This window comes from Bufo gargarizans, chromosome 11 (assembly GCF_014858855.1).
Source record: "Bufo gargarizans isolate SCDJY-AF-19 chromosome 11, ASM1485885v1, whole genome shotgun sequence".
Classification (NCBI taxonomy): Eukaryota; Metazoa; Chordata; class Amphibia; order Anura; family Bufonidae; genus Bufo; species Bufo gargarizans.
Window position 1 is genome coordinate 1,568,215 of NC_058090.1, and position 16,109 is coordinate 1,584,323.

Here is a 16,109-nt window from a genome sequence, read left to right on the forward strand (position 1 = left end):
TCCGCTCCATTCAGACTGCATCAGGGCTGGACGGCTGCGTTCGGGTCCGCTCGTGAGCCCCTTCAAACGGAGCTCACGAGCGGACCGACGAACGCTAGTGTGAAAGTAGCCTAAGGCCTCTTTCACACGGGCGTCATGTTTTTTGCCCGGATAAGAGGCGGGTGCGTTGCGGGAAAATGCGCGATTTTTCTGCGCGAGTGCAAAACATTGTCATGCGTTTTGCACTTGCGTGAGAAAAATCGCGCATGTTTGGTACCCAGACCCGAACTTCTTCACAGAAGTTCGGGCTTGGGATTGATGTTCTGAAGATTGTATTATTTTCCCTTATAACATGGTTATAAGGGAAAATAATAGCATTCTGACTACAGAATGCTTTGTATAATAGTGCTGGAAGGGTTAAAAATAATAAAAAAGTTAACTCACCTTCTCCTCTTGTTCGCGCAGATGCCACTCTGTTCTTTAGCTGTGGACTGAATGACCTGAGGTGACGTCAGATCACATGCTCCAATCACATGGTCCATCACCATGGTGATGGAGCATGTGATCTGACGTCATCAAAGGTCCTTTAGCCCACAGATAAAGAACAGACCGGCATCTGCGCTAACAAGAGGAGAAGGTGAGTTAACTTTTTTATTATTTTTAACCCCTCCAGCACTATTGTACTATGCATTCTGTATTCAGAATGCTATTATTTTCCCTTATAACCATGTTATAAGGGAAAATAATACAGTGAATAGACTGTCACCTAGAACCCATGCGTGAAAATCGCACCGCATCCGCACTTGCTTGCGGATGCATGCGATTTTCACGCAACCCCATTCATTTCTATAGGGCCTGCGTTACGTGAAAAACGCACAAAGAGGAGCATGCTGCGATTTTCACGCAACGCACAAGTGATGCGTGAAAATCACCGCTCGTGTGCACAGTCTCATAGAAATGAATGGGTCAGGATTCAGTGCGGGTGCAATGCGTTCACCGCACGCATCGCACCCGCACGGAAAACTCGCCCGTGTGAAAGGGGCCTAAAGCTGTCTACATTACAGGTAGGAAAGGTGGTTTAAATGCACTTTTAAATGTTTGATAACTCAATTGCAGTAATACTGTCGTGTGCACGCATATCTGTGTAAACGGATAGCTTGTGGCTCCTGGCAGTCATACGATTTTTTTTCTGGCTCTTTGTGTCTGTAAGGTTGGCCACCCCTGTGCTACACAATGAATGGCACAAAATGTAAAACATGATATCAATGATGGAACAGCTGTTTTTTTCCATTCCTCTTGAAAAAGGTAATAAAATTATATGCACCCCAAAATAATGCTATTGAAAAGCCCTCATATGGCCACATAAATGGAAAAAAAAATGTCTGGGTTTAAGACTCTGGTGATGGAAAAATGAAAAAAAATAAAAATAAAAAATCCTGTGGTCTAATGGCTAAAAATTGGCTTGGTAGTAGAAAAGTAAATATTGGTATGTTCTGTTCGTTTTCAGATTGTATGAGCCGCCTTGGTTACAGACCCCTCTTCATATCTGCCGTAGGACAAGACGACCTCTCTGATTCCGTCTTTCGGTACTGCTCGCACATGGTGAGTCTGTCAAACACCCATATATAAAACAGATCTATTACAAGGGCTATAGTATATATTTTTTGCTGTTATAGCATAGTTCCTCTTTAGACAATGGTGTACAGATTTAAAGAGGACTTGTCATCTTAGAGTTCTGCATTGTGTTTGTCCCAATGGAAATGTATGAATACATTGATAGCTGGATCTCTCTTTACTAACTGGATGATAAGGGTAGTAGTACAAATAGCAGCAAGGCACAATTCTACAGTATATCACAGTGCAATATTGGAGTATGGATAGCAACAATGGTAATTATAGTACTCTTTTTTTCACTCTAAGGGCTCATGCCGACGAACGTAAGGGCCCCATGCCCATGCTGTGGACCGCAAGTAGCAGTCCGAAATGCACAGGCATCGGCTGTGTGCATAATATGCTACAGATGAGGACCCATTGACTTGAATGGGTCCGCAATCTGCAAGATGTGGCAAAAGATAGGACATGTCTTATTTTTTGCGGTGCGGAGGCATGGATCGGAAGCCCTCGGAAATGCTTTGTAGTGTTTCCATGGGCTTCCAGTCCATGCATCCGTTCCATAAAAGATAGGATATGTCCTATCTTTAGCTGTTTTTTCAAGTCAAGGAGTCCTCATCCGCAGCATGGAGTGCACACGGGCAGTGCCGTATATTGCGGACCACTATACGGGCACTGAGCCCTTACGATCGTGGGCATGAGCTCTTAAGAACACTCTGCAGTGTTTTTCCACTGACAGAGCTATGTGGACTTATCTTTTAGTGTGGCGGCAGTTTTTATTGATACAATTTTTGTGTTCATGTGATTTTTTGATAATTTTTTATTCAACAGTTCTGGTACTATTATTTTTTTTTTCTTACTATGTTCGCTGTCCATGATAAATAATATGATATTTTAATATTTCATACATTTGTGGATGTGGCAATACCAGTTATGTTTATTTTTTATAGTTTTTTTCTTTGTAATATGATAAATAAATAATTGATCAAAATAAAGAACAAAATGATTTTTTTTATTTTTTGTTTAATTTTTTTGAATAACTTTATTCAGCTGATTTGATTTTTTTTCTTTTTAATTTGGGAACTTGAACCTGCAATTATTCAGTTGCTTGTATTATTCATAGCAGTACTTCTGTATTGCTGTGAATGGCAGTTTTATTGGCATTCTATTACACCCATATTGCATTAATCCCATATTGCTGCATAGGTAGATTCAGGACTGTATGAAAATAACAATCCCAGTGGATGCTCATTTGGCAGCCATATTAGTTGTCACTTAGATTTCCCCAAAACACATATAACTAAGGGCTCATTCACACAACTGTAAGGGTTGCGTGCCTGTGCTGCGGACCGCAAATAGAGGCCTGCAATGCGCGAGCACATGTCTGCGATCCGCAAAATACAGCAAAAGATAGGACATGTCCTATCTTTTGCAGTGCTGATACGCTTCGTAGTGTTTCCAAGGGCTTGTGCTCCAGAAAAAATAGAACTAATAGAATGTCCTATCTGGCCGTATCTTGTGGATCGCAGACCCATTCAATTCAATGGTTCTGCCTCCGCAGAACGTAGTGCACACGGCCAGTACCGTACAGTATATTGTGGGCCCGCAGTTTGTGGTCCATAATATGGGCACAGAGCGCTTATGGTCGTGTGAATGGGCCCTAAGAAACTGCTGAATAGAAACATTCCCAGGCTCAGTGGTTTATATTTCCAAGTTTTTGGGATGTGTGCTTTAATCCATCGCAAGGTTATTGTGGCTAGTAGAAATACACAGTACTTGTTTTGCAGGATATGATGGGGGTGGCACATCTGAAGAGTCACAATACGGCCACATACTGCGCAGTCTTCTCTGGCAGTGGAGAACTGAGTCTTGGAATGGGAGACATGGAAATTCACCAGCAGATAACGGAGAAACACGTAAGGTTTTCACATGTTATTAACCTGTACTGTATATTATATCTAATCGTCTTCTGGAGACTATAATATTATCTGCCCATCCTTCTCCCTGCTCCTAAGCTTAGACCATGTGAACTTCAGAAATGTAAAAATGGCCAGGGATTAGGCTGCTTTGCCTTTTGACAATTAGGCGGTAAGAACCTGCCTCTAACGCTTCTGACATAGAACAAAACCACCCCCCCCCCCCCCCATGGAGCTGGCCAGCTAAGACCTGTCCTAGGTTGCTAATATAGCTTGTGAGTTTATACAGCAAGACCTGCCCATAACCTTAATACAGTTCCTATGTTTATGTGTTAAAGACAAAAGCAGAGTTATTTACAGTGATGTCATATAACTGTTAGATATTGTGTTTACAGAAGCAGAACAGATAGTATGCCTTTAAGATTTATTATATAATGTAAGGTAAGCTCAATGACACAGTAGAAACAACAGAAAGCATACAGTTAAACTGTTGTTGCTGGGCAGGAGTCTTGACCAATCACAGCCAGCCTCACACACAGAAGGAGTTTTTACTAATTACAGCCAGCCTCACACACAGCTTGTGTGAGAAATTCCCCTAGCAGGAGCTACTGGAATCATTATTCACCAGAGAGAGGAGCTGAACAGACAAACACTCTACTGAGAGCTGTGTTTTATGGAAGCAAGAGGCCAAAATAGTTCAACTGTGGCAGGCACAGCACTACAAAGTGCCTTTTGCGCATAACTCTTGGCTTTCTTTCACTAGTTTGATTGCAGAGTCTGAGGACTCTAGACTTATAAGACCATTATCTACATAAAAGTTTTTCTTCAGAAAATTTGCTGCTGATGGGCAATCCTTTTCATTCTGATTGGCCAGGTACTTCATACCATAATTGGCACAACCTAGAGATGATTAGTGATGAGCGGCAGGGGTCATATTCGAATTCGCAATATTTTGCGAATATTTTGTAGTATTCGTCAAATATTCGCAAATTCGAATATTCGTTATATTCTACGATTTCTTTACTCGAAAAATCGGCAAGGTAATGATCGTGTAATATGCGAATTTTCGTAATGCAAATTTTTAAAATTTAAAAATTTGAAATTCAAGGATCTTGATTACTTTTGCTGGACTTACAGTTGTTAACTCTTGGACAGATATTCGATGACACAATCCTGTCCCCTGTCTTGAGTTTGCGATCTGCTGTTTTCCTCCATCAAAACCCCATCCTATATAAGTTTGAACAGCGTAGGGTTCACCCTTTCCTCATGTGATTACCTTTCGTAGTACCAAGGCTTCGGGACAATTGTAGCCTATCAACAGTCCAACACCAAACTCCTTCAGCGGGGATATTTCATGAGATATGACAGATAGGTGCTCCCATTCATTGGCTGTTCGACAGGTAGGTATGCGATCTCGATCTAGAGATATATCATCTTTTGTATAAGCTGGAGGTAGATCTAATGTGCAGTTTGATTGAAGTCCTCCTTACACTCCTTAATAACATGGCCTTTTCTTAGACATCTGAAACACAGTTGGTTATCCAGTACAATTTTTTTCTTTTCATCTGGGGACTTCTTCAATTGTTGGCACTTGTGTATGGAGTGGTTCTCTCCACAGAACATACACTTGAAGGTAGTCTGAACATTTGTCGGTTCTGTCTCTGTACTGATCCCAGTAGTGACTTTAGACTTGCTCTCGTAGGTATCTGGACCTTTAGCTGCTGTGTTGGTTGCAAAGCTAGTTGCTCTTGAGCATCTTATATCTCTCACAAGCCTTTCTTCTAAGGATTTTAAGACATAAGATGCTGTTACTGGATTACATGCTATCCGTGCTTCCGTAATGATGAATTCAGAGAACTCTATAAAACTTGGGAAGTCCTTACCTAGATCTAACTGTTAAGTCACATAGCGATTCTATCTAGAAGCCACTTCTTCAGGTAGCTTAGTTAGCATCCTGTGGTTTTCTAGATAATCGTTCAGTACTTCTAGTCCTCGTACATGTGGGATGGCATTGCTGCATGCTTGCATGAAGTCACCGTACTTTTGGAATTTGAAGTGTTATTTAGAACCTATTTTATGCCAGTTATTCAGTTTCTCTCTAAAGGCTCTTTGTACTAAGAAAGGATGACTATATCTTGCATCAAATTTTTCCCAAGCTTGCTTGTAGGCTTTTTCGTCTTTTCTATAGAAGTTACCTTCAAGAACTTCCTTGGCTTCTCCACCAACATATCTCTGAAGGTAGAAACAATTGTCAGCTGAACTGAAGCAATGATGCTCAATGATCATCTTAAAACTTGCCTTTCACTCTATGAACTTCAGTATTTCTCCCGAAAATACAGTAGGTTCCGGAATGGGAAGTCTAGCTAGGATGGTTCTCTGTGGTCTTGCTGGGACAATGGTTGTAACATTTTCCTGAGCATTACCGTGGCATCTAGGAATAGAATTTTCCATTCCTATTTTCTCACTTAGTTCTGAATTAGGTGAGTCCCTTTCTTCATCTTTTCCGGTAGAGATAGAGGGTAAATTTACACACCTTTTTCCTAACATTGGACTAGGCCTCTCTTTGTTTTTCTGAGCAGGGATGGAAAGATAATGACTTATTTCCTCACTACAAGCTAGAGATTTCCTTCCATTCTCCTGGGCGTATGAAGGAAAGTAGGAGTCTGTTTTTTCACTTAGTACAGATTTGAACCTATGACTACTCTGATTCATATCCTCTTCGTGTACTCTGAGTCTGGCTTCTATAATCTTAAAGGGGTTCTGCACTTTGTTTTAACTGATGATCTATCCTCTGGATAGATCATCAGCTTCTGATCAGCGGGGGTCCGACACCCGGGACCCCCGCCGATCAGCTGTTTGAGAAGGCAGCTGCGCTCCAGCAGCATCGCAGCCTTCTCACTGTTTACCGCTGGCCCAGTGACGTAACGACTAGTATCAACTAGCGTGGGCGGGGCTAAGCTCTGTTCACTTGAATGGAGCTTAGCCCCGCCCACGCTAGTTGATACTAGTCGTGACATCACTGGGCCGGCGGTAAACAGTGAGAAGGCCGCGGCGCTACTGCTAGCGCCGCTGCGTTCTCAAACAGCTGATCGGCGGGGGTCCTGGGTGTCGGACCCCCGCCGATAAGAAGCTGATGATCTTTCCAGAGGATAGATCATCAGTTAAAACAAAGTGCAGAACCTTAACTTCTTTCTGCCTTTTCAGACTTTTCATCTGTTCGCGCTGTGCTTCCATTTCAGCTTCCATTTGATGGCGCTGTGCCTCCATTTCAGCTTCCATGTGATGGCGTTGTGCATCCATTTCAGCTTCCTTTTCAGCCATCAGTTGGAGCTGCACCCCGATGTCAGCCTCCATCTCAATCTCTGCTCTCTTGACAGCAAGCTTTAGCTTTCTACGAATGTCTTTAATGTATGATTTCCACCTATCATACATCCAGGCGAACTTTTTCTCTTTTAATGCTGCTTCTTGCTCCAGATTTTCCAGCATCTTTGGGGTCGGTTTTCTGGCACATGATGAACATCTTAGTTCATTTGTATTGTGATTTAAACTGCATACTGAACCAGTTATATGTGTGTTTACTTACTGTTCCACCAAATACCATACAAACAATTTGCAATTCAAATTCCATACTGCAATCCAAATTATATACAACCATACCAGATCATACTCAACCAATCTGCAAATAGTTACTGCTAAATGCATACTGCAAATTGAGAATTCAGCAAGTAGTTCTATTAGTTAGACCTCAGATATACCTCTCAGGGAGATCATAAAGTGCATAACTAACTTAAAGTGAGAGTACAGATACTCAAGAGAGAAATATATCCACTATTTTATGTTGAATAACAAGTTGAACCACCATCTTATGCATACCGCCCTTTTATGATAATTTATTCAACACACGTCTTGTACATGGACCATCTGCTGCGGAGGCGGCAGTGTTATATGAAGAAAAGTTAAAGTTAATAAAGAAGTTATTTCAAGCATTTGGTGTGCTCTTTAACTTTAAACCTACTGTATCCATAGAACGGCGCTAGAGGAATTACAGAGTAATAGACAGTCTGGTTAGACTAAAAGTCAGAGATATCAAAATTCTTCTAATGCCACAGGGCAAAAGGCAGTTCATAGTGCTGCACCTGCCCCCCCCCCCCCCCCCCCTCTTTGGTTAAGTCATACCACATTTAAACACAGCGGCCACAATATAGAGAAAACCATGCAATAGAAGAACATTCTGTAGACTGTTTGTTTAGAAGCTTATTTCGATTTTTTAGCTATAGAGGGAAATCTATCACCCTCGTACACCACGGATTTAACCAAAACCCTGTTTTGTGACTTTTTAAATGCCACTGTGAATAGATTTAGTCGCAACTGCTATTTTTACAGCACTCTTGCCATTTTCCAAAAAGGGTGCTTGGTGAGGGCATGTCCACATATTATCATCATTTATGCCAGCTATTAGCTGGAGTAGATTTCAGTCTAGTGCATGGACTGCCGGAGGAGGCATGAACCTGGTCATAAACGAAATAACTGCTCTAGCAGCACATGAGCTATCAAGACAGGTGCATCACACAATGATTTAAAAAAATCTGTGCTATAGTGTTCTAAGCAAGACAAATATGAACATAATGATAGGCAGGAACCAATTGGACATCCATGCAGAGCCATCAAGAGATTAGACTGTGTACAATAAGTTAAATTTCCGGCCCCACAGGTTAGCACCAGCTTATTGTCCATTGACACTTGCTTCCTTTAAGGTATAATAGATAAACAATCCTTTCTCTGACCCCCTGGACACAAAGGTAAAACCCAAAACTCCCAACCTCTCACGGACGTTCCCGCGACAGGTGGCAGGATATCGGTGAGACTGGCAACACATGGTTTGATCTGACAGGTTTTCCTTGTGGATCAATAGGCGTCTGTGTTGTTTCTGGTAATGGCCACACCCCATGCCTTAGGTGTTGCTAATGTGGTAATTGAACCTTCCTTATTTATTGTTGCTTCTCCTACAATGCTGTGCGGTTTATAGCTTCAGTCTCAGTTGTGGATAGCTGGTGTCTGGATCTCGGCGGAGTTCCTGGTGCTTCCATTGCTCCTTTGAAGTTAAGTCTTTCCTGTCCCTTTTGTATTTTGTTTGGGTTCTGTGTGCTGCATTTCCCTATTGTTTGTATAAGGCCTGAAGGAGATTCCTATTCGTCCTTCCTTTTGGAGGAACAATTAGTCTCGTCCCTGCCATTAGTACCAGGGTCCTATAGGGCATGATAGGACTCTAGGTATTCCTGTGTATGAACACACCTACCTCTGAGGTCTGTTCATACTGATAGTCAAGTCAGGATTTTGGTTAGGGTTTTACTAGGAGGTATCCATCTTCCTTCCCTAGTACTCAGGCCTGATTCCCTGTTCCCCTCCTACCTCTTATGCTCAGTGTGTTTCCCTCCCACACCGAAGCATGATACAACCTCCTTAGAAGTATCTTTTTACTCACCTTCAGTGTCGGACTGGACCGCTCAGGCGGCTCTCATAGGGCCAGTTTACACTGAGATTTCTGGTGCAGATTTTGAAAAATTTGTGCCTCAAAATCTGCTCCCAAAAACGCCTCCCATTCATTTTAATAAAAAAGAAGCAGAATGTCCTATTAGAATCAGTGCTGAATCTCCCATTGAAATAAATAGGAAGCAGAAAAAAACTGCTCCAAGTAAGTACATGTGTTTGGTGTTTGTTTTTGCTGTTTTTTTTTGGCGCAGATCTGCTTCAAAAACCTCAAGCTGAATGTTCAGCTTTGTATTGAACCCATTGGTTAAAAAAAGCACATTAAAAAACACCTAAAAAAAGCGTGAAAAAATGTGTGTATTCCATGCTGATCTTTTAAACGTGTTTTTCTAAATCAGTTGTGTGAATTGGCCTATATCATCTCGACTACGAGAAGAAAAAAAAACATTTGGAGTTGCCTTTGGAGCCAGTGACTTGGCACTAGGGTCTATTTATTTGAATCAAACCCTATTTGACTTTATTGGGAAAATGGGGGTTGGTTCCCAAAAATTATTTTGTGCGGTGGGCCCAAGGAACCCCAATTTGGCACTGCTCACCCCTAGTCACCGGTTACACCAATCAACAGTTTCCACTACATTGTTAAACAACCATACTGGGTAGCATGTTGGCTCAGTGGTTAGCTCTGGAGTACTAGATTTGAATCCAACCAAGGGCAACATCAGCATGGAGTCTGTGTGAATTTCCTCTGGGTACTCCAGTTTCCTTCCACACATAGGGAATTTAGATTGTGAACCCCAATGGGGAAACAAGTTATGATAATGGGGGAGAGTTATAAAAATTGATATGAAGGAAACTGGCTTAGTTGCCCATGGCAAACAATTAGATTCCACCTTCCATTTTTCAAAGCTTCTTTGGAAAACGAAATGTGGAATCTTATTGGTTGCTTTGGGTAACTAAGCCATGTTTCCGTTACACCAGCTTGATAATTATCACTCAATGTCTGCATAATATGTTGGTGCTCTGTAAGCAAGTAATATAAATAAAATAAAAATAATTCTACAGCTACATACAAAAAAATATATTTTTGGGGGTATTAAGGGGCCATCACCATTTTGCCCTGAAACCCTGTGTTTCCTAGTAACCTTGTAAGGCTACTTTCACATCAGCGTTTTGGCATTTCAGTTTTGAGATCCGGCAGAGGATGTCAAAAGCAGGCAAAAATGGTTCAGTTTAAAGGGAACCTGTCACCGGGATTTATGTATATATTTGATACATATGCAAATTAACCTGAGATGAGTCCTGTCCCTGACTCATCTCACGTACAGGACACATCTCAGGTTAATTAGTATATGTATCAAATCGATTTTTTGACACAAGAAAAGCACACAGCGCTATAGGGACTGGGTATTGCGGATGTGCTAGCGGTGATCTAGCAACCCATGTCCTCAGCTCTATACACAAAATCCCAGTGACAGGTTCCCTTTAAGGCCAATGTATTGCGAATGGGGCATGCTCCATTCAGGATGCATCAGTATGCATTCCGTTCTGGTAGCATTTTGTTTTGTAACCGGACACAAAACCGCCGCAAGCTGAAATTTTGTGCCTGGTAATCAAAATAGAACAAACCAGACCCGTCACTACAAATACACTGTAAGTTAATGGTGCTGGATACGTTTTTTTGGAATCCTAAAAAAAAACATCCATCACCCATTGACTTAAATTGTTTTTAGTGACGGATCCGGTTTGTTCCATTTCGATTTAACACAACATCATCCTAACGGAACGGATGCATCCCGATGTGTTAAATCAAACGGAACCGTTTTGGTCCAGTTTTGAGATCCTCTGCTAGATTTCAAAACTGGAAACCAAAGCGCAGATGTGAAAGTAGCCTAATAGTAATACTATAACATCACAAATTTCCAGGACATCACTGTCAAATTATATATTAAGCAGTTTAAACTGTATCCATCAAACCTGTAGAGATCAAAGAGAATTTGGGTTGAGAAGAATATAAATACAGAACCTTAACAATAGTCTTGTTGCTAAGAAGATTTCACTAAGTCTTTTGATGACAAGGTGATGTGAGGGTTATTGTTACTTACACGACAACATGGAAAGACTGAGAAGAGGGATGTGGGAGGTCTGAAGATCAGCAAGTATGAAAACAGGGCTTAACAGTATTAAAGAGAGAATTTGTGTTCCCTGTCGTCACACTGTATGTATAAACGTGGCCGGCACACCCTTACCTTGTTACCAACAAGTCCCATATAAAAACGTTTCCTTAATTTTCACAATTCATCAAGAATGAGAATTCAAATCCCAATTTTTCTGACATTTATTTATAGAAAAATCTGATTAATAAAGCAAGTTGAGGTTTGGAATGGTTTGTAGTATCTGTTGGAAAGGGGCCTTTCCATGGTTTCCCACTTTTCAGTATCATCATTAGCAAGATGTGAGATGAGCTCTGCCCATAGATACTGGTCACACCTTCATTTTAGACATCTTGGGCATTTGTGCAGTGCCTGTGAGCTGAGGGCCATAGGGAGCCCATGGGCAGACCACCAAACTACACACCATAAATTAAATTACAGGTCCTGCAATAAACATCTCTTGGTCCTCCAGTGACAACAGGACTAACTCTCTCCCTCATGGACACAGGTTAAAATATGCACATCGCTACCATCATAGCGCCCTACTTACAATGCTAGAAGAGTACCCTGTATGAATAATATCCCAAAAGAAACCCTGTTTTTAGAATAGAACCTCTGCTCGCTTTTCAGCTGTAAGCAGTTGAAAAGCATGCATTCATAGTCTCTCCAGAGTCCCGCTTCACATGGGCATTTGTGATATGTGCCAGCACAGAGACACTCCGTGCTGTGCAGAACACTTTCCTTCTTTGCCAGAAGCCCATGAGACATCAATGAAGACTCCTGTAATGCAGACCAATATATGCTATTCTGATTCTCTAATACTCCCAGAATATTGTAGAGAAAATCCAGTGTCGCTTCACTTGTAGAAAGAGGCTTATGTATTTCAAGCCAATCCCTCTTACCCGTAGCTGGCTGATAAGGATCCACTGTCTATCAGCTAAAACCATTCATATGGGGGTGTGAAGCAATATATCAATGGAAACCAGTATGCCTCAAATCACTGAAGGCTGAATTCACCTGTCTTGTTGGCCAACATAGAAGAGAGGGGTCTCATTATGGTCCTGGGGTGTGCTACCCAGGGCAGATGGGCTTGTGTTTGTTTAACCCCTCCACACCCTTCTTATGACCTTTGAGCCACTTTCCAACATCTTTGCTTGCTAAAAGTCTACTTTCTCTGTAGAGGAGAGTCCTGCACAGGTTCTCACCAACAAGTTCTAAAGAGGATGGGACCAACCTGGGCTGCATATTTCCAAGGGCCCCAGATGGGTAGTATGTAATGCCCTTGGTCTAGCAAATATTTATGTTTTATGGAAACTTGAACAACCATCATTCAGCCGAGCATGTCAACCATGGGTGCACCACCAATGAGGCAGGGTGAGGCGATTGCCTCAGGCAGCACCAGGTAGGCGCAAGAGTGGGCCAGCAGAAGGGTCATCGACAATGAGTGCTTCTATTGTGGAAACGCTCATCTCTACATATTAAACGGCATCGCTGTACTCAGGACAGCAATACAGTTAAATGCCACGGTGGGACACAGGAGTGATGTCTCCCTGGACCACCTTTTCCTAAAATAGGCTTTAGTCTTTGTTCCTGTAGCCTATCAGATGCCGTGTCATCATTATTGCTTCACCTGAGCCGGGCTGCATAGAGCTCAGAGAAAATATATAAACGTTGTCTGGTGTAAAAGTAATGGACCACAGCAGCGGTACCCTTAAGGGAGTAGGTTCGGTCTCCTAAATAGCAAAAAAACAGAAGGTACGGGGACCGCGCTCTACATGAACAGTTTATGTCAGTTATTGAATCCTGTAAGGACGGACAGCTGAAATCTCATCCAGCTACCAGAGGTGATAATCGCAGAGACGTATGTTCATGCGAAAAAGGTTGTAATCCACCTCCTACTGGTCCGCAGCTCTCGTCGTGAGTCACTAACCACTGATTCCAGGCACCGGACCCGAATACCTCATATGTTGGGTTTCCTCTCTGCTTATAATGGGCACTGCTCATGTCAGCACATGATGTATCTGTTAAAATGCCAAGAACATCCAGAAAAGTATGAAAAAGAGGATCCCATGACTGCGCCCTGTCCTGTGCCTCCTCGTCTGCCCGGTGTGAGTGCCCCGTGTGCCCGCTCCGGATGCTACTTAGATGTCGCCACTGATGAAGTGGGAGCAAGCGGCGACATCTAAGTAGCATCCGGAGCGGGCACACGGGGCACTCACACCGGGCAGACGAGGAGGCACAGGACAGGGCGCAGTCATGGGATCCTCTTTTTCATACTTTTCTGGATGTTCTTGGCATTTTAACAGATACATTATGTGCTGACATGAGCAGTGCCCATTATAAGCAGAGAGGAAACCCAACATATGAGGTATTCGGGTCCGGTGCCTGGAATCAGTGGTTGGTGACTCACCTTGTAGTTTACATCTCCAATTTTATCAAAGACCTCGTAGGGCCCCTGACACCTAGCCAGGAACTTACTGACCATGGTCGGAACCAGAACCTATAACCCGATCACCCGGGTTAAAGATCCGGACCCAAGCCTGCCGATTATAGACCCGACTTTGGGCTTGCTGAACTGCCTCCATATGCTCCCTAACAAGAGGCAGCACTGTCTCTACCGATCATGCATCTGGGTAACGTACTCAATGACACTTTTATGTGGAGTAGATTGTTGTTCCCACGCCTCTTTGGCCGAGTCCAAGAGACAGTGAGGGTATCTGTCATATAGCAGTTCGAAGGGCGAGAACCCAGTAGAGGCCTGGGGTACCTCTCGCACTCCGAACACTACCTTTTTCAACATATTTTTTAATGTTTGGTTAAACCTTTCTACCAGACCGTCCATTTGCGGATGGTAACCAGACGTCCGTAGTTGTTATATGTGCAGCAACTTACAGAGTTTCCTCATCACCTTGGACATAAAAGGGGTCCCTTGGTCAGTCAGAACCTCTTTAGGTAGTCCCACTCAGGAAAACATCTCCATTAACTCCTTAGCTATGAGTTTGTCCAAGGTATGTCGCAGTGGCACCGCCTCCGGGTACTGAGTGGTGTAGTCTAGAATGACTAAGATGTGTTGATGCCCTCTGGCGACTTCGGTTCTGGGCCTATGAGGTCCATAGCTATTCGGTCAAACGGTACTTCCATAATCGGGAGAGGTACTAGGGGACTACGGAAATGTGGCTGGGGGCTAGTTATCTAGCAGATCGGGCAAGACTTACCAAACTCTTCCACTTCTTTGAATATGCTGGGTCAGTAAAACGGCTGTAGAATAGAACCCTGAGTTTTCTGCAGCCCCAGGCGACCCCCGAGAACATGTTGATGGGCAAGATCTAACACAAGCTTGCGATAAGTTTTGGGGACCACCAACTGTTCAATAGGCTCACCCCATAGTTGGTTTACCCAATACAACATATCCTGATGAACCACAAAACGGGGAAACACTGACTCTGCCCCAGGTTGTTGTGGTTCACCATCTACTATAAACACATTTTCCCAGGCGCGGGATAGGTTTGGGTCCCGATGTTGGGTGGTACCAAAATTATCCCCGGAGACATTGAGGTCTGCCAATTCAGAACCCAGTGGCAAGTCCTCCACGTCTCCCACCATCAAACTTAGCGGGGTTGTCTCCCCCTCTTTCACCGAAGTGGCAGTCACCCCTACTGCTGGCCCTTCGGTCTCAGGTTCCCAGGGTTCTGGTTTCCCCCCTGAGCTGTGCCACTCTCCTAGGGTTACCCTTGTCTCATGGGTATCAGTCACTCTTATAGCTAGTGTTGAGCGCGAATATTCGAATATCGAATTTTTTCGCGAATATCGGCACTTCGCTAATTCGCGAATATTTTGAATATAGTGATATAAATTCGATATTTCGAATATTCGTTTTTTTTTTCTTCTTTTTTTTAATTGTTATATTTTTTTCTTTCCCACTTCCCTAAAGTTGTTCTTACCTGTCCTTTGGATTCCTGGCTTCCTGGCTGCTCCAGTCAGTGCCCGTTGCCGCTTCTGCCGACTTCCGTGCTCATGGAGCGTCCCCATCACCATGGGAACGTCTCCATATACTAGAATGTACTGTCAGATTTGAGAATTACGTTGAAATCGCAATTCGATTTTTTCAAGTTATAATAATCGAATTTCGATTTTAACTTAAAGGCTACTCTCCTATTGAAATAGCAATGCGATTAATTCAAGTTATAATAATCGAATTTCGATTTTAACTTAGCACTGCTATATTCCATATTCGTTAATTCTAGCCTAATATGGAATATAGCAGTGCTAAGTTAAAATCGAAATTCGATTATTATAACTTGAATTAATCGAATTGCGATTTCAACTTGGACCTGGTTTACTATGGTTGGCTTGGTAGAATTAGCGAATATGACGAATGTATTCGTCATATTCCACAAAACGAATATAACGAATGTATTCATCATATTCCACAAAACGAAGATAACAAAGTATTCTGCATCTTCGTTTTAGCTACCTATTCATCAACTTCGCTAATTCTAGCAATCATATAGGAAAGTTTACTATAGAGACAGCTAAGTTTAATTCGCTCTGCGATTATATTACTTTGCTTTTTTTTTATAAATAGAATAATTATAATAATTATCAGGTATTATAATTATTCAATTATTATTATTTTTTTTAAAGCAGTCATATAATCGCATAGCGAATTAAACTTAGCTGTCTCTATAGTAATCTTTCCTATATGATTGCTAGAATTAGCGAAGTTGACGAATAGGTAGCTAAAACGAAGATGCAGAATACTTCGTTATCTTCGTTTTGTGGAATATAACGAATATATTCGTCATATTCGCTAATTCTACCAAGCCAACCATAGTAAACCAGGCTAAGCCTAATATGGAATATAGCAGTGCTAAGTTAAAATCGAAATTTGATTATTATAACTTGAATTAATCGCATTGCGATTTCAATAGGAGAGTAGCCTTTAAGTTAAAATCGAAATTCGATT

The 16,109-nt window shown here is 42.2% G+C and overlaps 1 protein-coding gene across 4 annotated transcripts in view; it reads left to right on the plus strand.

Annotated features, from left to right (window-relative positions):
* LOC122921949 (pseudouridine-metabolizing bifunctional protein C1861.05-like) overlaps nt 1-16,109 on the plus strand; it is an 84,289-nt gene that overhangs the window by 54,116 nt on the left and 14,064 nt on the right. For all 4 annotated transcript variants that reach the window (XM_044272291.1, XM_044272290.1, XM_044272292.1 and 1 more), the window contains 2 exons: nt 1,487-1,581; nt 3,378-3,506. In XM_044272291.1, coding sequence (XP_044128226.1) covers nt 1,487-1,581; nt 3,378-3,506 — 224 coding nt within the window. The remainder of the gene's footprint in view (nt 1-1,486; nt 1,582-3,377; nt 3,507-16,109) is intronic.